This window comes from Lepidochelys olivacea, assembly GCF_965140295.1.
Source record: "Lepidochelys olivacea isolate rLepOli2 genome assembly, chromosome: 9".
NCBI classification, from domain to species: Eukaryota; Metazoa; Chordata; order Testudines; family Cheloniidae; genus Lepidochelys; species Lepidochelys olivacea.
This window is the reverse complement of record NC_140419.1, coordinates 17,095,925-17,118,586: the sequence shown is the minus strand read 5'-3', so window position 1 is coordinate 17,118,586 and position 22,662 is coordinate 17,095,925. Positions and strand designations below refer to the sequence as shown.

At 44.5% G+C, this 22,662-nt stretch overlaps 2 protein-coding genes across 9 annotated transcripts in view; one reads left to right on the top strand and one right to left on the bottom strand.

Annotated features, from left to right (window-relative positions):
* Positions 1-8,965, bottom strand: part of LRRC34 (leucine rich repeat containing 34) — a 36,216-nt gene extending 27,251 nt beyond the window's left edge. The window contains exons 1-3 of one of the 6 annotated variants that reach the window (XM_084639613.1): positions 8,818-8,960; positions 8,052-8,128; positions 2,143-2,263 (exon numbers count right to left, since the gene is read on the bottom strand). In XM_084639613.1, coding sequence (XP_084495739.1) covers positions 2,143-2,263; positions 8,052-8,073 — 143 coding nt within the window. In that variant the 5' untranslated portion in view covers positions 8,074-8,128; positions 8,818-8,960. Of the gene's footprint in view, positions 1-2,142; positions 2,264-8,051; positions 8,129-8,817 lie in introns of those variants that run through there. The other 5 variants (XM_084639608.1, XM_084639609.1, XM_084639610.1 and 2 more) reach the window with 5 other exon arrangements.
* On the top strand, positions 8,877-20,616 carry LRRIQ4 (leucine rich repeats and IQ motif containing 4). 3 transcript variants are annotated; one of them, XM_084639605.1, is made up of 7 exons: positions 8,889-8,966; positions 10,557-10,667; positions 12,699-13,823; positions 16,555-16,728; positions 17,628-17,766; positions 18,738-18,934; positions 20,188-20,616. In XM_084639605.1, exons 3-7 carry the CDS (start codon positions 12,720-12,722, stop codon positions 20,335-20,337), a joined length of 1,764 nt encoding a protein of 587 aa, XP_084495731.1. In that variant the 5' UTR covers positions 8,889-8,966; positions 10,557-10,667; positions 12,699-12,719; the 3' UTR covers positions 20,338-20,616. The 3 variants fall into 3 exon arrangements, with proteins under 3 accessions (XP_084495733.1, XP_084495731.1, XP_084495732.1); XM_084639607.1 differs by lacking the exon at positions 10,557-10,667 and having other exon boundaries at positions 8,877-8,966; XM_084639606.1 differs by lacking the exons at positions 8,889-8,966; positions 10,557-10,667 and adding an exon at positions 10,845-11,275.
* Positions 20,617-22,662: the final 2,046 nt, after the last annotated feature.

The following is a 22,662-nucleotide window of genomic DNA, read 5'->3' as shown; positions in this document are numbered from 1 at the left end:
CGCTCAGGGGAGGAGGCAGGGCGGAGGTGAGCTGGGGCGGGGAGCTGCCGGTGGGTGCAGAGCACCCAACAATTTTTCCCCATGGGTGCTCCAGCTCCAGAGCACCCACGGAGTCGGCGCCTATGCCCCCAACCTCTCCAAGCTCATCATCAGAAGCAAACTCTCCACAGACCAGGATACACCAACTCAAAGCAGTACCAGATCCTGCCAGAACAACAGATGCAAAACCTGCAGAGATATTTCCACTGCCACAATAATCAACACACCTTTCAAGATCCATGGGTCCTATACATGCCCATCAAATCATCCAGTGCACTAAATGCTCAAATAACAATTACATGTGTGAAACCAGACAATCACTATGCTCTCGAATGAACTCACACAGAGAAATGATAAAGGACAAAAACACCCTATCACCTGTGGGTGAACACTTTTCACAAAACAGTCACGCTATATCTGACATATCAGTCCTCATCCTCAAAGAAAACCTGCTTTCAAAAGATGAGCCTTGGAGCTTAAATTCATTACTCTGTCAGATATCAAAAATCAGAGACAGTGGATTTATGGCTTATTACAACCATCTGTTACCCACTAACCCTTTCTTTTTATCCGATGACTGCAGAGGTGTTAACGAGCGACTCTACCTTGAATGATCGCTTAGAACATGTGCTGAGTACTTATGTTAAATAGTCGGTTCCATCTTGCATTTAGCTGTGTTACTTGAAATACCTTTCCCACCAGAACCTGAAGAGCTCTGCGTGACTCGAAATCTTGTCTCTCTCACCAACAGAAGTTGGTCCAATAAAATATATTACCTCACCCACTTTGTCTCTCTAATATCCTGGGACCAACATGGCTACAACTACACTGCATACTTCTCTGCCTAAAGGGTAGTTATCTCTTGCCCCAGTGGTGTTCCTAGGAGGAAGCTCTATCAAGTCAGACAATGGGCTAGAATTTAGTGTTTAATTCCCAGAAAGGAATGGCTCAGCGAACCAACTGTAGCTAATCAGGTGCAGTTGAACCTATTAAGGCTATATCTACACTATGGACCCGCGTAGCCACTCTGTGCCAGCGGAAGAGACCTCTCCTGCCAACATAATTAAACCACCCCAACAAGTGGCAGTAGCTTTTGTCGGTGAAAATTTTGTCAGTCAGGGTGTGTTTTTTTCACACCCCTGACTGCCAAAAGTCCTAGTGCAGACATAGCCTTAGGCTCAACAAAGAAGGGCATAAACTGTATGGAGAGAGGGATAAAAAGGGGTATGTCTTAATCAGAAGCCAGGAGAGACTGCTCCAGGAAAAACAGAGGTGTTACCCTAAATCAATGGTTTTCAAACTTTTTAGGCTGCATACCCTTTCCAAATAATGTAGTCCTCCATGTCCCCCCTTCTGGGATCAGAGGTGATGCATGGCGGAAGGGGCACATGGGGTCACATGTCCCTCCAGATTTCTGCTTTCCATTTAGCAACAGCTTCTAAAGGTTTTCAAACCGTGGGGGGCAGAGAACGTTCAGAGGGGTGAGCGGCAACGCCAGGTCTGTCTGGGTTGGGGAGCACATCCAAAAATTGTAACTCAAAGGGGAGGCTCAGCTCAAATTTGGGTGGCTTGCTGAGGTGAGTCAGGGTGGAGGTGGCGCTCCCCCCACCCACCAAGCGCCGCTGCCTGGGGCTGGCCCCCGGTGAGTCAGGCAGTGGAGGTGGGAGTCCCTCCCTGAGCCCCACCACTTTGGGCCGGCCCAAGCCACCTGGCGTCGCTGCTCGCACTCCCCCACCCTGAACATTCCTCCAGGGCATGCTCCAGTTTGAGAACCTCTGTACTAAATAAAATGTGTTGTCCGCCATTACAGGATTTTTCTCAGGTACCTGTTGATGAGAGCTTCCGTAGTTTGGAAACCACTGCCCTAAATGTTTTGTACATTTTAAGTTTTCTGCCTGGAAGGAATATGCAGCTACAGACTTTTGCCAAGCTGTTGTCAACTTGAATTAAACCAGAACTCCTGCAATAAAACCTAAACCCAAAAAGGGTGATTTGTATTTAAACTCCAGAGAACTGTCCTTTTTCATCATTCCACTCCTGGTCCTGTTACACTGTCCAAAGCTTTCAGAAGTATTTAAAAAATGCTATTTATTATTTCCTTACGTTATATCTGCTTTCTCAGCTTCTTCAAGCATGTGTGCAATGAAAGGGTTTTCTGGTTGGCTCGACTCTTGGCAGGCTTGCAAATACTGTTTATGGAGACTTAGATGAGTTGACATGACAGCTTGAAAATAAAAGCAATTTAGTAGACAGTTTTATGCATTTCTAATGTGCCCATCATATAGAATCTGGGGCCTCTACAAAACTGAGAGACAGCAGTAAGTCAAAGCACGCTACAGACTTTTAGTGTGCTACAGGAGTTTCCATATGGCCAGTTAGTACATGGCAGGCTAGAGCACTGTAGATTTACACTATTTCCCACGCACTAACTCTCCATACAGACAAGCCCAGAGTGATCTTTAGCGTTAACAGCAGGTAAGAGTGTGTGTTGCAATAATGCAGTCTGGAGGATTCACATGCATGAATATCTGTGATAAGGCCACAACACAGGGGAATAGTTCAATCACTTAGCCATTTCTGGATGGAAAAATGCATTTCAGGCTACTCCTTTTCGAGCATCAAGGTCAAGTATTACGATCTGGGACTATGAGCCATCTTGACTTTTCGGCCGTGTCTACACTACAAACTTTGGTCAACGCAAGCATAAAGCTGCCACAGTTATTATGTTGGCTCCTTGCATCAGTGCTCTGCATATTCACCAGGAGTGCTTGTACTGATGCACAGCAATGCACCGTGCATAGTTATTCCAGTGTGCGACTCACCATCATCCAGCACACTGTCTTTTGGGAAATTCTAGCAGTGCCTGGTGGGGCAGGAATAAGTTGTGCAGGGATGACTGGGAGCAAAGGGTCAAGTTCTCATCATGCAACTTTCTCTATCCCATAATGCCATCCATATCCCATCATTTTGGTGCCTTTTAAAAAAATCCTACAAAACTGCACAGTATTTCTCACTGTCTGCCATCGCTGAAGCATGGAGCCCACAAAGCTCTACACTCTTGTCACGAGCATTGCAAATGCAAGGATGTATGATCCTCTGATATTTGCAGAGCTTCAAGAAGAACTACAGTAGCAGAGGATATAAACATTTATTGGAGCACAGATTATTGTGGAACATAGCGAGAACCAATTCAGTGTTGTTGGTGGAGTTCACGGAGCAGCTGCAGATGGTGGAATGCTGCTTCTGAGCCCGAGAAACGAACACTAACTGGGGGATTATATCTTAATGCAGATTTGGGAAGACAAGGCTTGGCTGCAGAATTTTCTGATGTGAAAGGCCACATTTCTGGATCTGTATGCTGAATCCCCAGCCCTCCAGCACAGGGACAGCAGAATTAGAGCTGCATGGACAGTTGAGAAGTGATCGCACTGTGGAAACTTGCAACACTAGATTGCTACCAGTCAGTGGGAAATTATTTTGGAGTTGGAAAATCCACAGTGCGGGCAGCTGTCATGCAAGTGTGCAGGGCCATTAATCGTCTCCTGCTACACAGGACTGGACTCTTAGTAATGTGCATGACATAATGGATGGATTTGCATCAGTGCAGTTCCCAAACTGTTGTGGGGTGACAGATGGCATGTATATCCCTATTTTGGCAACAGACCATCTTGCCAAAGACTACATCAACAGAAAAGCTTTTCTATGGTAATACAAGCATTGGGGGCTCACCCGAGACACTTCCCCACTATCAGTATTGGCTGGTCAGCGATGATGCACAACGCTTACATCTTTAAGAACAGAGGACTGTTCAAGAAAGTTGCACCCAAGGACATTCTTTCCTGACCAGCAGATTACCATTGGCGATGCTGAAATGCCAGTAGTGATCCCGGGGGACCCAGCCTACCCCTTGCTTATGAAGCCAGCCATCTCAAAAGCACCAAGGAAAGCAGGTGCAGAATGACAGCTGAATGTGCTTATGATAGATTGAGGGGAATCTGGCCATGTTTATTATCATGATTGGATCTCAGTAAGAGAAACATCCCAACTGGTTGTAGCTGCCAGTCATATCTTGCATAATATCTGTGAGGCAAAGGGAGAAACGTTGCCACCAGGGTGGAGGTGGAGTGGCTGTCTGCTGAATTTGAATGAATGCCAGACACAAGAGCTATTAGAATGAATGCTGAATGCCAGACACAAGAGCTATCAGAAGAGCTCAACATGGAGTTATGCAGCTGAAGGAGGCCTTGAAAGAGCCCTTTAACAGTTAACCACAGTACTGTAATATGGTGTTGTGGATTGTGCTCTCTACCTGGTCCTGAAGTTTTGGGGGCTGCGGGGTCCTGTGTGGTGGTTGATGTACATTTATGAATGTAACACTCTCTGTTAATGCACCTATTAATATGCAGTGCTAGCTGTAACTTTATAATTATTACACTATGTTTGTCACTGATCCTATGAGTTCTGTTGTTCTGTATAATAAGAAGTTGTGGGTGCTTTCAGTAGTTCCAGACATTCTGCAGCATATGTTGTGAAGTAATAAAGATGCCAAAAAATAGAATTTTATTGCGTCCCAAAACTAGTGCAAAAAACCTATGTGCAATTAAAAAACAAATACAGTAAAAAATTCCTAAATAAATTAACAGAACTTACAAGGGGAAAGAATGTTTATGTCCATTTCAGTCCATTTTGCCCACACAAACAGCAACTGGGGCGCTCTCAGGTCAGTTTATGTTAAGCTGTTCTTACTGTCCTCCAGCATGGAGTGGGAGGCATAGAGACACAGCCCCTGATGCCACATGGAAAGTTGGGGGCCTAGGAAGGTGCTAACATGGAGTTCTCCATTGACTGCAAAGGGAGGTGAGCCCATGCTTGTTGAACCTGTAGATCAAGAGGCTGCAGCATCTGTGTTTGCTGCTGGAGAAGCCCCATTATGCCCTAGTGCAGCTCCCTCCCTCTCCTTTTACTGCTGGGACTCCTGGGCCTTTCTCCATGCTGTCAGATATATTCACCCACCAGCCCCTCTGCTCACAGTCCGAAACGGCACTGTCTTGCAGGATCTCAGAGAACATATCCTTCTGAGTCATCTTCTTTTTCCTCTTTATCCAGGTCAGGCTTTCAACAAGTGTGGAGGGGGACCCCTCCAGGCCACAACCGTAGCAGACACAGAAAAAATACCCAGCGGTATCGTATTTATAAAGTGAAAGTTAAGTTTCAGAACTCCCTTCCGTTGCTCTCCTTAAGTTTTAAACAAGACATGCTTATTGACACTTCAGCTCCAGAGTGCCTGTGCCCAGCACTGCTCTCCAGCTCCAGCCATGGTGAGCATGGCCCAGCAGGGCCATGGGGGAAATGAGGAGGGAATTGTTCTGTAGGATGAAACAATAACATTTTGGCCCCCATGGGTATGAATGCAGGGCAATGGTGCTGAGTACTGGCACTATTTTCCACAGGCAGTGGTGATTTTAGCTGGTCTCTTGCTTCTGAGGTTCACCAAGGCACAGAGAGCACAGCTGCTGCTGGCATCCCGAAGCCACTTGGGCCCATATGCTGCTAGCCTATTTACCGCCATGGTGCCTGCTGAAGTCACTGCAGACTAGCGTGGGAAAGTGTCCTACTGCAGAGGAAGAAATGAGACTGCCATCCCTAGAAAGCTTTGGGAGAGGATTGCGGAGTATGAAAGTTTCATCGAGATCTCTCAGGAGGATTCAAGGGACATCCCTGTGTACATAAACAAACTGCTCTGCATGGCCTCCCTTGCCTGACTCTACAAGGAAATGAAAACTAGATAACTCTACCTCTGGTTTGATGTTCCACTACCTCTTCTAGGAGGAGTAAATTAATGAAAAGTCAATACCTGCTTCCTGCTGCACTGGGTCAGGCACCATCTGTACATTTAGTCACTGTCATGGGAACTGCATTCACACATTTACCCGAGGCTCCTTTCCCCACTCGCCCGAGCTCTGCTGCTGCCACTGACTAGACGGCGGTGGAGCCTCCAATGGGTCCTGGCTCGCAGCATAGTTGGACACCCCTGACCGCATGTCCCCCATCCTCCTCCTCACTGTTCACAGCGGGGGGTCTGTCTCTCAGGCTCCTCGGCAAGTATGGCATGCAGCTTATTGTAACAGCAGCAGGTCTGTAGCTCAGCACTAGATCAACTGTTGGGTCCCCATGCCTTCTGGTATGCCTCCTGCAGTTTCTTAGCTTTCACATGTCATCGCTGCTGATTCCTGTCATACCCCTTCACCTGCATCCCCCATGTAATCTGTCACATTTTTGTGGCTGTTCCAAGCCTCAACAGCCTCTTTTCCCCACAGGCCAAGGAGATCTGATGCCTCTTGTCTATTCCAGGCAGGAATGCATCTGGAGCATGTAGCCAGCATGGTCGGTTTGGCAGTTGCACACAACAATGTGCATGCTGTGTTCACAAGCTGGGCAATCAGGAAAAGGCATTTCAAAAACACGTGAGGTTTTTAGTGAGGGTGGGTGGGTAGCTTCGGATCTCTGTAACCCCTGGGCAGCAGAGTTCACACTTCTGACCAAAGCAGTGAGTTTCAAGCATTGTGGGACAGCTGCTGGAGGACTGTTAGGGTCAATGTATCTACACTGTATTCGATCAACCACAGTACGTCCACCATGGCTTGATGCCATTTGGGCAGGTGGAGTTACTGCGTTGCTGTAACAGGGTGTTTACATACGCAGGAGACAAATTTGTATCTCATGCAAAACTAGGTTGATGCAAGGCAACTTACATCAACCTAACTTTGTAGTATAGACCAGTCCTGAGAGGCAGATACTCAGAGAGTGAAATAAAAGTTCCTCAAAATGATGTAGTGAGCTTGAGATGTGAACGTTGCAGACACACTCAAACTTTTAAAATAAGTCAATTAAAAATAACTGCAACTCTGCTGACAAATAAACAACAGAGCAATTTTCCCCTTTTGGGCTGAGGTTCAACAGTCAGCAGTTCTGATAGCAAGATTGATCCCATCTCCAAACTTGGGGGGAGGGGGGGGACAAAAAATACCACCTTGGTAGAAAGACTCTAGACTTGGCACTTTTAATCAATATTCAGCATCAGGCAAATGACAGCGTAATACAGATGAAAGGCAAAACAACCACTTAAGCATCCTTCGTCCAGTTTAGAGTTATATTTTGTCCTTGCATATGTACATGTTTATTCATACATTCCTGAGCACTCAAGGCAGGCCCTTGTCTTCACTAGGGGAAAAAATGGCATGTTCCTACCTCGAAGTAAAACTCTAGTGAAGACAAGGCAGTTTGGAGTTTTTACATAAATTAACAGATTGGCCTGTTAAAGGCTACGGGTCAGACCTTGAAGACAAGGCCCTAACTCACACAGGGGCTGATGCAGACAAGCCCACAGAATCAGGAACCACTCCTCTGCTCTACTGCACTGAACAAATCTTGGATGCTTGAGAGAATCTTCCCACAATGTTTACTATAGGATTGTACATATAGGGTATTTCTACACTGCAGCTGGGAGCTACCCTCCCAGGGCAGGTAGACAGACTCATGCTAGTTAAGCTTGAACTAGCATGTAAAAATAGCAGCATGGTTGGCCCTGGTGGAGAGGCAGGCTAGCCACCCTAGCTAAGATCCAGGGGGTTGGGAGTGCCTGAGAGCCCAAGCCACAAAATCCACACTGATATTTTTTGTGCGATAGCTCAAGCCTGACTAGCACAAGTGTGTCTGCCTGTGACCAGCTGCAGTGTAGACTACCCAGACATTCTTTCCTCCATGGCAAAATAACAAGCCCAAGGGTGTGAGTACTGAATTTTACTAAGCAAAACCAAGAGATAGATTTCACTGTTCCAACATACTTGATCATCTTTAATCTACTTTTAAATTAGACTATACTCTTAAAGGCCTGTATCTTATATTGATATTTCCTTAAATAATAAATAATGTGTGTCAATATGCAGCAGTGGAGAATTTCAACACAAATTACATATTAACTTATGGCATAACTTTTCTAGCAATAAAGTTACCTTCAGAGGAGTGAGCTGTCATTTCACAAAAATCACACTGCTCTCTAGGTGCTCTCACTGCCAACTCTGATGTCACACTATGGGGGGGGGAATAGCCTAATATTAAAAAATAAATCAATTCCCCTTCTACAAACAGCCAAACACACACACCCATCTCTTCTAAAGGCTTTCCCCTTATTTCTGTTGGGCTTGTAAGAGTCGCTTGTTTGCCCATTACAAGTGGATGCTTCAAACATTAACGATATGCCTCACAGGTTTTAGTTTCAAAGAAGTTTTTTTAAAAAAAAAAAAAAAATCAGGCGTAGCAAAGCACAGCTCACCGGGTAGGGGCCCGATCCAGCCGAGCGTGCATCGCCTTCACGGCGGATGGAGGCAGCCCCATTGTGCCCACGAGGAAGCGCCGCTGGGCCGGCAGAATGGGGCCCTGGGCTACGTGCCTGTGGGTCCTTTCCAGCCGTGCCCCACCTGGCCGGTCTCTCCCCCTGCACGCAAGGGGGGCGGCAGATCCGATCACGCCCAGAGGCGCCGTGGAGAATATCCTCCCCCGCCTTTGCTTCTGCACCCTACGCACCGGGGTCTCCCACGAAACGCGGCGGCGTGAGCCCCCCACCCCTGCGGCGCACCGGGCCTCCTGCCCCCGTGACGCCAGGCTGGGGTCTCCCCGGCCGGCGGGCCCCTGCGCCCTGAATGCCTGGGGCTCCCCGGGGCTGGGGGGTCAGAGTCCGGGGGCCCCGGCGGCACGCGGCAGCCCCCCCCCCGTGGCTACCTGCGGCCGCTGCCATGGGGGTTCCCGAGCGCTGCCCCCGCCGCGAGCTCAGGTCCCCGGCCGCGGTTGCCGTGGGGACAGCGACCGCACGCGCTTCTCGTGCGGCCGGAAGGTTCTCCAGTGCGCCTGCGTCCCCTCGTCCCACTCAGGTAAGGAACGACCCCCGCGGGCACTGCGAGGGAAGGCGCTGAGCGAGCCTGCCCCTGGTCGAGGGTCACCCTCGCACGCCCCCGCGCAGGGCGGGCTGATTCCGAGACCCAGCGGTTGCTGGCGCGGAGCCTTCCCTGTGCCAGCAAAGCCCCTCGCTTGCGAGACATGCCATGCATTAGCTTGGGGTATCCCCGGAGCGCCATGAAACTGGGGACCCCTCCCAGGGGCGCTCTGCAACGGGGTGAAACTGGCCCTGTGAATGCACTGAACTGGGGTGCTCTGCAATGCCGTGAGCCTGGGGATCCCTCCCCGTGAAGAACATATGGGAGCAGAGTCCCCCTACACAGCCATGAAAATACCTCTCCATACAGAGGAGTTCATTCTGAAAAGCCACAAACTTGGGGTTCCCTCCACAGGAGGATGTTTGATTGGGGTCCTCCCTGCAAAGCCACAAACTGCCTACCTCCCTCTCCCCCTCACACAAGCCTTGGAATTGGTTGAGTCTCATCCTGTGATGGCATCAATTTCTCAGAACCATGAAATTGGAGGGTTGATAGGGGTGCCCCTAACAGGCTTCACTGGAAATATTCCTTTTTCTGGTGCTCTGACCCACTTTGTGTGTCCTTTTAATGGATGCCTTACATGTTGCTTAATGGAGGAATTGCTAGGAGGCAGTCCCAACCCCCTACCCCTTGGATGAAATAGCACCCTGCATAATTGCACGTTATTACTGGGCAATCTCTCTTGATGTGCCCAGGTTTGCTGGATCAGTAACCTACCCCCAGGACTTCTCCCCCCTCAAGGGAAATTCTCCAACACTGTGGAGCTGAACCATTCTGAAACCCTACATCTAGGGCTAGGCAGGAGTCTGACCCCTTGAGAGCTTCCCCCAACCTCCCATTCTTGCTCTTCCCCCCGGACACTCCCGCTCTGTTCAGGTCTCTCCCCGGATGATGGCCAAAACTGCCTGACCCAACTTTGGGCTCCCATAGGCAGGATCTCCAAGAATTGGTCCAGAACCACCAGTCAATAATTGTCTTCACACAACTAGCAGGTAGCAAGGTCCTGTAACCCCTGGACCATCTTCTTCACCAACCTGTGTTCTCCACCACATGTATGCTACTGGTCTGTCTCCCCCACCTAGGAAGGACTAATGACCACCACACCCAACACTCTGCAGGCCTCCAGCTGAGCTTTATAAGGAGCTCCTGCCCCTTCTGCACTGTGTCTGATGATTGACCAGGACAGGTTGGTCCCAGGCCTCCTGACATCCTTAAAGGGGCAGACCAGTCTGTTCACACAGGTGTCTGTATCAGTCCCTCTCATTTAATACATTTTTCTGCTGTCTGTCACTGTCTTAATATTACCCTTGTATACAGGACATGTGCTGCTGCCTCTCACAGGGCAGAAGCAGGGTGTATGACAGTGCACGAACTTTGGTTCTACATCAAAAATAGAAAACTATTCCAACCTGCATGTTTGGAACTATTCCAACTTATCCCAAACTGCATGGTTATGATGGCTACTGCTTTGTCTCCAAATCTGAGCTTCTTTCCCTCTCTCCCCCCCATCTCTTTTTCCATTCATAGGAACACAAGAATCACCATACTGGATCAGATATGTGGTCCATCCAGTCCAATATCCTGCTGAGGGAGTGGCCAGCACTGGATTCTTCAGAAGAACATGCAAGAAATGCTGCAGTAGGCAGATGAGGGATAATTTGCTCCCTAAAAATTCTCCTCTTAGCCCCTAATAGTCAGAGATTGGTTTAAATCCCAAGTCATGAGATTTTATATGCCTTCCAAAACTTTTTTTTTTTTTTTTAGCATTTACTATTATAATTCTTGATATTCTTGTTATAAGTGTCCAATCTCTTTTTGAATCTTGCTAATTTCTTGGCTTCAAGGGCATCCTGTGACAATGAGTTCTGCAGTCTAATTTACGGCTTGTGTGAAAAAGTATTTCCTTTTATCAGCTTTGAATTTGCTGCCTTTCAATTTAATTGATTGTTCCCTTGTTCTTGTTTTATGAGATGGGGCAACAGACATTCTGAATCCAATTTCTCTATACCACTTGTTATTTTGTATATTTTTCATTCCTCTCTCTCTTTCTGCTGATGCTTGCAAACAGCTCATCTTTGGGATTATGACATCCTTTCAAGTGAGATTATGATGTAGAGGTAAATGAGTCAGCCACCAGCCTCTTGGTTTTTCCTCCCATTGCTTTCTCTGCTGCTGCTGCTACTCTTTGAACATTGACTTGTGGGATCATGACGTCCACCCCAGTAGGTTTAAGACATCAGATGCAAGTGAGCTAATCCCCTCCTCTTCCTATTATTCCCTATTTTCCTTTATTCAGTAACATTCTGCAATCCTAGGATTTTAAATGCGTATATACATATGATTCAAATGACACGTACCTTGTCCATATTGGTCAGAAACTATAGAAGTAATAAATGTCATGTAAAATGGTGATATAATTTGTAAAACTCTGCTATTATTGAATTATTATTTAATATAGTAGTGGTCAGAGGCCTGAGCTGAGATCTGGAGGCCATTATGCTAGGGGCAGTATAATCATAAAACTATATCCAACATGGTGCCTGTTGCACAAAACCCATAGGACAACTCTCTGGTCCTGATTCAGCAAAGCATTTAAACACATCCTTAGCCTGAATGTGGATAATCCTGTTCCTATTCAGCAAAGCACATAGGCACATGCTTTAAATTAAGTGTTTTGCTGCCTTTGAGCCTATAAAGGCGTGATGCTTCTTAGGTTCATCAACTCCCATTGAAATCAAGATCATGCCCCAGTTGAGCAAAAATTCCAAAGCAATACTAGAATATGAAAATCGGGACACTTTAATGATAGAAAAGATCTAATTTCCAGGAGGTATCACTGTTTGGTGCTCCAGTAAACTGGAAACTTTGAAAAAAACACTGAATTTTGGGAGGAGAAATCCAAATTGATCTGTACTGAAAACATTTTAAGAATATGAGCACATTTCCTCTGCTGGTATAAACTTTTATAGCTCAATGGAGCTATGCTGATTTACACCAAATGAGGATCTGCCACATAAAACTTACTTCAAAAAAGGTGTTGAATTTATTTCAGAACACACTGAATGCATCCAATGAAGTGAGCTGTAGCTCACGAAAGCTCATGCTCAAATAAATTTGTTAGTCTCTAAGGTGCCACAAGTACTCCTTTTCTTTTTGCGAATAGAGACTAACACGGCTGCTACTCTGAAACCTATGTAAGAACTGTTTATTCAATTTAAAATCACTTGACAATATAGGGCCAAATTCTGCTCTTGGTTACACTGGTATAAATTGCAGTAACTGCTTTAGCTTCAATGACATTACTCCAAATTTACACTGGTGTAGCTGAGAACAAAATTTGGTCCAAATAATTTTATACCTAGGACTTTCTGGCGCATTGGGCTAAATTCAGTCATGGTGTAAGCAGATGCATCTCTGTTGACTTCAGTAGCATTTCATCCACTGAATTTGGCCCTTTGTGCCTTTACCAATACACTAAGGGCCAAAAAATGCCTTTATTTTCATTCTTTCAAGCTTTGGATGTCAGTGAGTAACATCAGCTTCAGTGGTATGGGTGCATCTGAAGTCAGAATCTGCCCCTAAATATTGAACTATTTCATCCTTTGATTGTTATTTATTTAAGTGGGTTAAAGTTGGAGTATTACTGATTCCTTATTGTTTTCTCTTTAGAGTTAAAAATAAGTAGCACAGATGGTTGAGATTCAGCAGAGCCCTGATGCCATCACAGTGAATGTTCATTTCTCAAGGGCAGATACCACAATTCTTGAGAATGACAGTTTGCAGATTTCACAGGAAACACAAGAGACTAAAGAACTAGAGGAGGATGCTCTACCTGTACACGTCACAGATCGGATATTTTTTATTGATTTAGCCAATAAGCAACAGACAACTATCCCTTTACAAATCTTTGAACTGGAAGATCTGGAAGAATTGCACTTGGAAAAAAACTTAATTGAAAACATCCCAGGTGATATCCATCGTCTTAAGAAGGTGAAAGTTCTCTATCTGAATAAGAACTACATACACAACGTATGTGAAGAACTTGGGGAGCTGAAATATCTTCAGAGCTTAGATTTAAGTAGCAATCCACTCTCTTACAGTTCGCTGCATATAATCAGCAAACTGCAGGCTCTCCGTCAGCTCAGGCTCTATGATGTAAACTTGGATGAGTTCCCAGTGGAGATCTGTAAATGCCTCCATCATGTTGAGCTGCTTGGACTCTCTGGCAATAATCTAAGGTATCTGCCTAAAGAAGTAGTGAATCTGAGACAACTTAAAGAGATCTACCTGCAAAAAAACAGATTTGAAAGCTTTCCCCTGGAGCTTTGTCACCTTCTTAACCTGGAAATACTAGATCTGGAACAAAATCGAGTGAGTTTTGTCCCGGAAGAGATTGTATCTTTAACAAACTTAGTGAAACTATTTTTAGCTTTCAATAACCTGTTATCAGTCCCTGATACATTGCATCACTGCCGGAGACTGACTGTGCTTGATTTGTCTAATAACCTCCTGCGTAGGCTCCCTCCTAGCTTCAAGCAGCTCACAGAAATGAACGAGCTTGGTCTGTCTGGTAACAACTTGGAAAAGTTTCCACGTCAGATTTGCCACTGGATGTCCCTTTGCCTCATTTATTTGAAAAACACTGGCTTGCAAATGCTACCATCTTCCTTTACCAGATTAACCTGTATCAAGATATTAGATCTCAGTGAAAATTTCTTTGATGAATTCCCTAAAGAGATTTGTGCTATGGAAAATCTGGAAATATTGTCACTGGATGACAATCAAATACATGAGGTATTGATTTATTTATTTTTGGCGTGGGATTCTAGATACACTTCAAATTCACTAGGCTAATATGCATCTCAAATGTAATAGTATGAGCCACTTAACTCTACAACATAGGGAGATAATCATATGCACGGTCTTTTGGGGCAGGATCCATCTTTTTGTTCTGTGTTTGTACAGCACCTGGCACAATGTGGTCTTGGCCCATCACTGGTGTTCCTAGATGCTAAAATAATAAATAGTAATAATAATACAAGCCTGACTTCAAGGACGTGAGACTCAAGAATATGTAAGACTCTAAGGTATGCAAACACCAGCAATCCTTATGCCAGGCAGCACAGCCACATAGAGATGCCACTAATTGGGGAAGCAGGAAACAAAAGATTCTGTTCCTGGCTCTGCCATTGTCCAGCTGTGTGATCCTGGGCAGGTCACTTCACCTCTTTGCCTCAGTCTCTCAATCTCTAAAACAGAACTGGTAATACTTACTTTCCTTTGCAAAGGGCTCTGAGATTTTTGGCTGGAAAGCACCACTATAACTGTTGAATATTATTTTACAGGGAAGAGGTCTACCCAATGCAGAAGCCAAAATGTTTCCAACTTCCCATACAGTGAGACTTCCTACTGTAATTTCTCTTCTCTCTTCCCAATTTAGGGACATGCCTTTTGCTGGAGTGGTCTCATCCACATTAGTCACTGGATGAGGGCAGCGGTAGAAGCAATATAATTTACCTTCCCTTTTTCATTTCTCCTCCATTGCAATTCAGAGCCGGTTTATCATGATTCAGTCTACCCTCCACCACGCAGTGGAGTTAGGTATCAGTAACCTGGCAGTTCTCACTGTCACTGCTAGCCACATTCAATGAGTGTCAATACCAAAGCTGGCCTGCAACTTAATTTTTAATCTATTCAGATAGCTAGAGCTCGCTCTTCTTTAACACATGTGTATAGGATGGCATTGAGCTATCTAAGGTATTCTAATTATTCATTGTTTTCCTTTAACATTAATGGGAGTCTTGAAACTATATCCCAAGGCATCAAGAATTCTTTCACCTCTAAGTACTTGATGGCCCCAATCCTGTAATAAGGTCCTTGCAGGTACTGGGGTGCAAAACATGAGCTTCATAAAGGATGGGAGCCTAGATTGCCCAAGAATGATATGATATGGAAGAATTGTACTTCGGTGCTTTACTTGAAGGATATTTTCTTTGATGCTTGTGCAGTGTTCATTATAAGGCGGGGTGGCCAAATTTACTGACCCTGGGAGCTGCAGATGATAATCTTCAGAAGTTTGAGAACCTAGCAGGCCTGCCAGGAGTTGGGGCTTCTGCCCTGCAGCAGGGCGGTGGGGGTCTCGAGGCTTCTGCCCTGCAGGAGGTGCCTGCCAAGACTTGGGGCTTCTGCCTGGAGAGGCGTCTGCCGAGGCTCGGGGCTTCTGCCCTGCTCCTGTTGAAGCTCCTGCAGGTGCTTCCTGTGGGGCTGATGCCCCGAGACCCCGCTTCCCGCTGGGTAGACGCTCCTAACCTGACCACTGCACTGTGGGGCTGAAACCCTGAGCTCCCCACACCCAGTGGAAAATGTGAGGGATGACATGGTGGATTCCACAAGCTGCACTTTAACTATAAAAGAACTACATGCAGCTCGCAAGAGGCGGTTTGGCCACCCCTGTTATAAGGCATTATGTACAAGCTGTTTGTGATATGAGACACGGCTATACGCTACCCAAAGGCAGCAAGGTGCTAGAATAACCCATTCTTAAAGCCATTGGAGCGGATGAGTGACGGTAGCTTAATTAAAATTGCAGTTAATAAAACTACGGATAGTTATTATGTTCAGAACGTTTCTTTCCTAATGCTGATGTGCATGACAGCCTCACTACCCCCTGTAACCAACTGCCACTGACAAGCAGATATTCAGCCAGGAAAAAAGGAACCAAAACCAAACCACTAAAAAGTGACATGGTAACCTGCTTTGAATAGCAGAGATTAGATGCTAAAAGGGCCTGGCTCCATTTATTCCTCTCTTTTTCTGAAGTAACGGTCTGATAATTGCACTTGCCTAGTATCAGTAAATGTGACATACTATTTGAAACAGAGCAGGAGGCAAGTTTACAATGGATGTACAAATTGTTAATGCTTTTAGATCCATTATCTTACTCTAGCCTAGGGGACAATTATACAGCTGAAATCTGTCAATACATGAACAACAGTAATGGGTGTCTTGCTCTTAGGGCATCAAACACATTTCCCTTTTGTGATATAATGCAATCCTCCCCATCTTCTGCCAGGAGATCATGATTTGTGTTATTTTTTTTCCCTTGAAAGCTAAATTTGTGGAAGTGGTAATATATGCAAATGATCCAATTTAACATTTTAATTTACGTAAATTATCTTATAATACACAGATACTGTCAGAGGAATTGGGAAGCACAGGAACTGTTCTTACATTTCATTCTCCAGGTAGCCTCTTCTGGAAGGAACATATATGCTAAGAAATAGCCTAATTCAGATAAAGTTTACATGGAGACACCTTTCAGTCACGGAATATGGCAGGGAAATGTTGCAAAAATTTCAGCCATAATATGGCAATGTAATAGAATGTGGCCAGCATGATATTCTTCATTGATCTGTAGTAATGTGAGAGAGTATTTCCCAGAACTGCAAACAACAAATAACCAAACATAGCTATTTAACGGAAATAAATGTATTTTTTTAAAATGTATGTTTTGGAACATGCCTAGATACCTCCAGAGGTGACGGGACTCTCTAACTTAAAATGCCTTGGTCTGACTGGAAACAGATTCAGTGTTTTTCCAGAGGAAGTTTTTCTCCTTCAGTCATTAGAGAAATTATATCTGGGACAAGATAAAGGGATCAAATTCATGACTCTTCCAAGAGACATCAGCAAACTGCAGGTAAGAAAAAGAGGAGGGAGAGGAGCTCAATAATAACTCTGCCTGGTACCACAAAGAAGCACAGAAGAAGTAAGCTGTTTGAAGAGAATGAATCCCAATCCCACAGGCCTTCCACAAGTGCACCTTCCATGGACTTCAGTGGGATTTGGTGTACAGGGCCTGGAAACAGCAGGTGCTGAGCACACTGAAGTCCCATTTAATTCAATGGGACACAGCACCTTGCAGAACTGGGTCCATTGAGGTCTGGCAGGATTGGGTAAAACATTTGTAACAAACAGGTCTTGTTAAAGTTGATGGACCCAAGACTTAGGTATCTCTATCTATCTATATTATATATAACCTATTTCACATAGATTCTCTATTATTTCCTTCTCCTTATGTGGAATAGGTTATGTATGTTTATCTTTCTGATCCCATAAAATGTGTTGGGCCTCTACACCAGGGCTGTAGCATTGTTAAACCCGTGTTTTACTGGGTGCTCAATCACCCCCAAGGCCTAGGCAATAAGCCACTTTCCAATTGCTGATGGAATTCATGTTTTCCCTTCTCTTTGCCTGCCTACAGAGCAGTTGCTATACCTTTCAAGAGGTTGCTAGCATGCAGGAGTGACAGGACCACATAGTGCATGTACATGACTATGAACCAAGGCAAAGGAAGAAAATTCTCAAGCCTTGATAGGTCATGCGGCACTTTAAAGGGATGCTCAAACTCAGAGAACACTGCTGGGTACGTTTATCCAGTTATATCACACTCATTACCATAGTATCTGAGCACCTAACAATGCTATCTCCCCAGTCGTATGTTTTGCTTTTGCCGATGTTCAGTTGTGCATTGTTCAATGATCTCCCTAAGGAAACAAATCCTTTTTTAAATAGAAAATCATGCACATTTTTTTCCAGAATCTGAAAGAGCTGTACCTAGAGAACAATTGTCTGGAGTACCTGCCACCTTCCATCGGCTTGCTGAGCAACCTAGAAATAGTTGACTGTCACAACAACCTCCTTAAAGAACTCCCAGACTCCATATGTCAAGTACAAGGTGAAAAAACATCATATGCATTTGTGTCTGTAAGGGCACAAGTTTAAGCAGAGATTTCAGAGTTCAAAAGTCTTCCTCTTCTCACCCAGACACCTTTCCTGGTCCAAATGAGAGACTAGGTAGAGTAATCTGTATTATTAAAAATTCTTATTGTCTGATGATCTGTTGAAGACTTTCCCCTATTTAATAGATTTAGATGCAATATAGCATTGTTTTTTTAAATTGGTCGATAACAAAGTAGAACAGTTAACAATTCTTGCAGCTTTCTTACCAAGAAAGCATTTTGCTGCCTCACAAAACTCCCCTGAGTATGAGGCACAGATGCAGTGTGTAGGTGGTGTTTATGTAACCCACACCCACTCAGTGTGGCCTTCTCTCCTCCCCTAATGATGGTTGGGCCACAAATAGAGGTCAATAAGCCTGATTTCAGCCTTGGCTAACAGACAGGTGTCTTTTAAGCTTAGAGGATCATACTTTAAGATCCCCAGCTCCCAAGTCTAGTTCTCATTGCCAGTGACCCACCTCAGGGTGTGGCATATCATTTAGAAAATGAAGCTTTCTGTTGAGTGCTTCACTCTAGTTCTTATTTTGGGGGAAAAACAATTTTGTATTCTTGCAATTACCTTGAGCCTAAGCCTAAAAGCTCATAACTCAGGGCTGTGGAAGTAGAAAGGCACAACAGCAGTAACAACCTTCTTGTTGATATTTTTGTAGAAAAAAAAATTGATCACACCATTAGAACAAACATATTGGTGTTACTGAAGTCCTGTGAAAAATCTCTCCATGTTTGGGAACTAGGCCCTTTGTACTATAGAATGAAATAATATATTGATGTACTGGGAAATATTTATATACACACAGTAAATATTTCACACCCCAGCAATACATTGTTTTATTGTAAACATACCCAGGGAAACACTCCAGATTATTATTAGTCTGTGCATTGCAGTTTTGTGATTTTATTTGTTTAGGTTTGCAAAGGTTGCTTGTTCAGAACAATCAGTTGTTCCAACTCCCAGAAAACTTGGACAATCTTCAGAAGTTGCAGCTTGTCTTGCTGGATGGGAACCCTATGACAGACCCCCCAGTTGAGGTGTGCAGCCAGGGGAACTTGGCTATCTGGGAGTATTTACGGGAAAAGAGGCATCAAAAGGCCAAGGCTACAAAGGTACAAGGCATAAGAGATCTACTACACTGCACAAACTGCATTATTAATAATTCAGTGTTTGACACAACATTCTACAGGGCATGCTATGCAAGGCCCTGAAGTATCTTAAAAATTCTGTGTCAGCTATGGTGGGGCAGTAAAGCAGCAGACACTCCATTGCACACAATGAGGTATCTATCTCATTGCCAAATGGGGAATGTGGGCTTGGCAGGGGGATGGCCACTGGGTCCATGCACAGTGCAGATCCATTAAGCCAAATCCCTGCTTGGGAAAGAAGCTGTAAGCTGCAGCCTCTAGTCCCAAGACTGTAGAGCCTGGGGGCACAGAGATTCAGCCTGGAACAGCCCTAGATCAGTGATACTCAGACTGAGGCTCAGGAGCTGCAAGTGGCTCTTTAGTATGTCTCCTGCAGCTCTTTGTAGCACATATTAAAACAATGATAATTAACAACCAATCAGGATGCTTTTACTATGTTATTAGCCAATTGTAGAATACTTGGTCAGTCATTTTGTTGTGAGATTCTAATTATATAATATAAATGAGAGAGAGAAAAAGAAACAATGAATTACTGTGGCTCTTTTGGGTAATGATGATTGCTAATTTGGCTCCTGAACCACTGTGGTTTGAGTATCACTGTCCTAGATGGTTATTAGAAGCTCAGTCTACAGTACCAGTGGGCAGTAAAGTCATTCTGCTCAAAAAATGGGGATGAGGAACAAAGGGCAGGTCCTCCCTTCCCTGATTTTCCTGTACTTCAAATTCTTCCCTTCCCACAGTTATTGTCTCTTATTTCTAACACATTGCTACCCAACATCCGAAAGGAAACAACTTCCCTTTTATGGGGCCCAATGTAGGACAATTAGCTAGGTCCAAATTGGCTGTGGGTACATGGGCTAACGTAACAGCCAAATAGGGACATCTGAAGTTGGGAAGATGACTTCTCTTCACTTGAAGTCCTTGCCTGGACCAAAGAGTTGAGAGAACAACGACAGTGTTCCCTCCCTTAGAGAAATTTTAGTTTAATTTTAAAATACCACATGGAAATAATCTGAAAAATATAATTTAGTTGGTTGGCAGGTCCTCTTAATTTAAATTAATTTAGTCTAATCAGGAATTTAACCCCAGTTTACTCCAGCAGACCCCAATGTATTCAGCTTTTTGCATCAATACTAGCCGACATAGTGCTCAATTCAATTGTTTGAAGTCACCCTCTTCTCCTCGAGGTAACAATATTGTTCCATCCTCTCTTTCAGATCCAGGCTTGGTGGCGTGGACAGATGGTGCAGAAGGGGCTTGGAATTTTTGCTGAGCTTCAAAAACTGTTAAAGAAAGGAAAGAAAGATAAGAAAGGAAAAGAAAAGGGGAAAGAAAAGCCTGGCAAAGGTGCAAAGGGCAAAAAGTAGTAATTCCATACAGATTTTTATATCAAACTGTTTATAGCTCTTGCACATTGGGAGGGCAGATATAGGGAGAGACAAGAAAGTAAGGGATAGTCAATACTAAAATGTCCAGAATACTGAACATTAGAATTAAAAAAATAATATAGGTGCTTTATGGCCAGTTTTGTGCATGTGTCAAAATGACTCCAGTTAAATGAGGTTAGATAGTAAAATAATGTATATGATTGCAAAGCACAAGGGTAATTGATTAACTGGAAGTGAATTGTATCTGTGGAGCTCTGTGCTGACTAAAATCTTTAAAATTCATGTCTTCTGTAATGAGAACGGTCTTACAGTGGTTTTGTGTTTTCATAACATCCCTACTGGGTCAGGCCAAGGTCCATCTAGGCCTGTATCCTGTCTTCTGACAGTGACCAGTGCCAGGTTCTTCAGAGGTAATGAACAGAACAGGCAATCACAATCTATTCCCAGCTTCTGGCAAACAGAGGCTAGGGACACCCAGGGCATGTGGACACCCTGCCCATGCTGGCTAATAGCTATTGATGGACCTATCCTCCAGGAACTTATCTAGTTGGTTGGGTTTTTTTAAACCCTATTATAGTTTTGGCCTTCACAGCATCCCCTGGCAAAGAGTTGCACAGGTTGACTATGTGTTGTGTGAAGTAGGACTTCCTTTTGTTTTAAACCTGCTATTAATTTTATTGGGTGACCTCTGGGGCAGCTGCACTACTATAGAGTTTTAAAAGTACATATGCCATTAGACAGCACTTTGCCTACCACTGAGGTGCAGCCACCTCTGGGGAAAAACACAGCAACTGTAGCACCGAACAGAGCAATACTACACAAGAGTTCATGAGAAGTGATGACTGCCTCGCTTGACAATACAAGAGGAATGGTAGGTGAAATATAATTATTCCTACCAGGACATCTTAATTATAATCCTATTCTTATAAAAAAGTCCAAAATTTCTAGATTTTTGCAAAAATGTCCCTTTTTAATTAAAAATTTTGAGTAGGTCTAGTCACAGCATTTAATAACTGCAAATTGTCAGGTCCTCAGATTTATGTCTAGTCCCAAAAACAATACACGCAGTTGCAAATTGTCTTCATATAAAAGGCTTATTTGCAGCACATAGTGAATTTGAAAACTACAAAATGGTCCTGTGATTTCTGGATTTCACATATTAATGTGCCCCTGCTCATATAGAGCAATTGATGGATGTTTCTAGTGTGCTAGTATAACCCATTTACACATTACTACACATTTACACAACCGCAGTCCACAAGCAGAGGGCCATACTCTGAATCACTGCCTAGTTTTGATTTAGTACTGCTCAGGCAAGGCATCCTTCCCTTGATTTCACTGAGAGATTTACCTGGGTAAGGCCTGAATCGAAACTGAGAGCCAGGCTGTGACTAGCCCATATGCTGCTTCACAGAGCATGAATGGGTGGAAGCACTTGGGTGGTCTGTGTAAGGCGAAAATTGAAGTCCTGCTCCCTCCCAGCATGTACTAGAGGTGGGGAGAAGATAGGGCACTGGCCCTTCCCCATTGGCTCACACAAAGGAGGGGTATGGTAGGGTCACCATATTTCAGGTTCCCAGAAAGAGAACACTGCTGTGGGGGACCTGAAGGGGGTACCTGAGGCCTCACTCCCTGTCACAGTGGCAGGGCAGCTGGCACAGGCCCAGGAGGCAGTACCTCCCTGTGGGCCTCTCCCCTGCGCCAGAGCTGGGAGCCAGGGCCTGGGTAGGTAGGATACAGCAGCTGTAGCTACAGGGAAGGGACCAATTGGGGCACAGAGACAGTGCTTTCTGAGCTGTGCCACAAAAATCCCAGACATTGCTTCTTATTTGAAAAATCTGCCCAGGCTGAGAATTAAAAAAAAAAAAGAGTCCTATCTGGGAAAACCCAGAGGTATGGTAACCCTAGATATGCAGTACTCCCTGAAGGGATGTAAGAAGCATGGGCAATCAGATAGAATGTTTCTAGGGCTGGGCCTACATTCCACAACTAAGGATTTGGTCAATAGATTGTTGACCTTCAAAACTCCCTGCAAAAGTCATCTATTTAATAGGTCTTCTGATGAAAGCAGGGGCCAGGGCACTTTGGGTGGAGTGGGATGGAGTTTTGCTGCTCTTTGAGTTGGCATGCAAATACTTCCATTGTATTGGGTTACTAGATGATATTTTAATAGATTGGGAACATAATTGCTGTTAAGGCCCCTGGAGCTCATACAAAGGGGTTTTTTGGTAAGATTTTTTTAAAAAAACCAGACGAACAAATAAGTAAGTCATGTTTTTGACCCTTAAAAACCTTGCAGACTAA

What these genes read in the sequence shown, in the direction of transcription:
- LRRIQ4 (XM_084639607.1), top strand. Translation starts at nt 12,720, where the DNA reads ATGGTTGAGATTCAGCAGAGCCCTGATGCCATCACAGTGAATGTTCAT. An exon ending in GAGACATCAGCAAACTGCAG is followed by an intron (nt 16,729 to 17,627) that starts GTAAGAAAAAGA and finishes ATTTTTTTCCAG; the next exon opens with AATCTGAAAGAGCTGTACCT. An exon ending in AAAAGGCCAAGGCTACAAAG is followed by an intron (nt 18,935 to 20,187) that starts GTACAAGGCATA and finishes CCTCTCTTTCAG; the next exon opens with ATCCAGGCTTGGTGGCGTGG.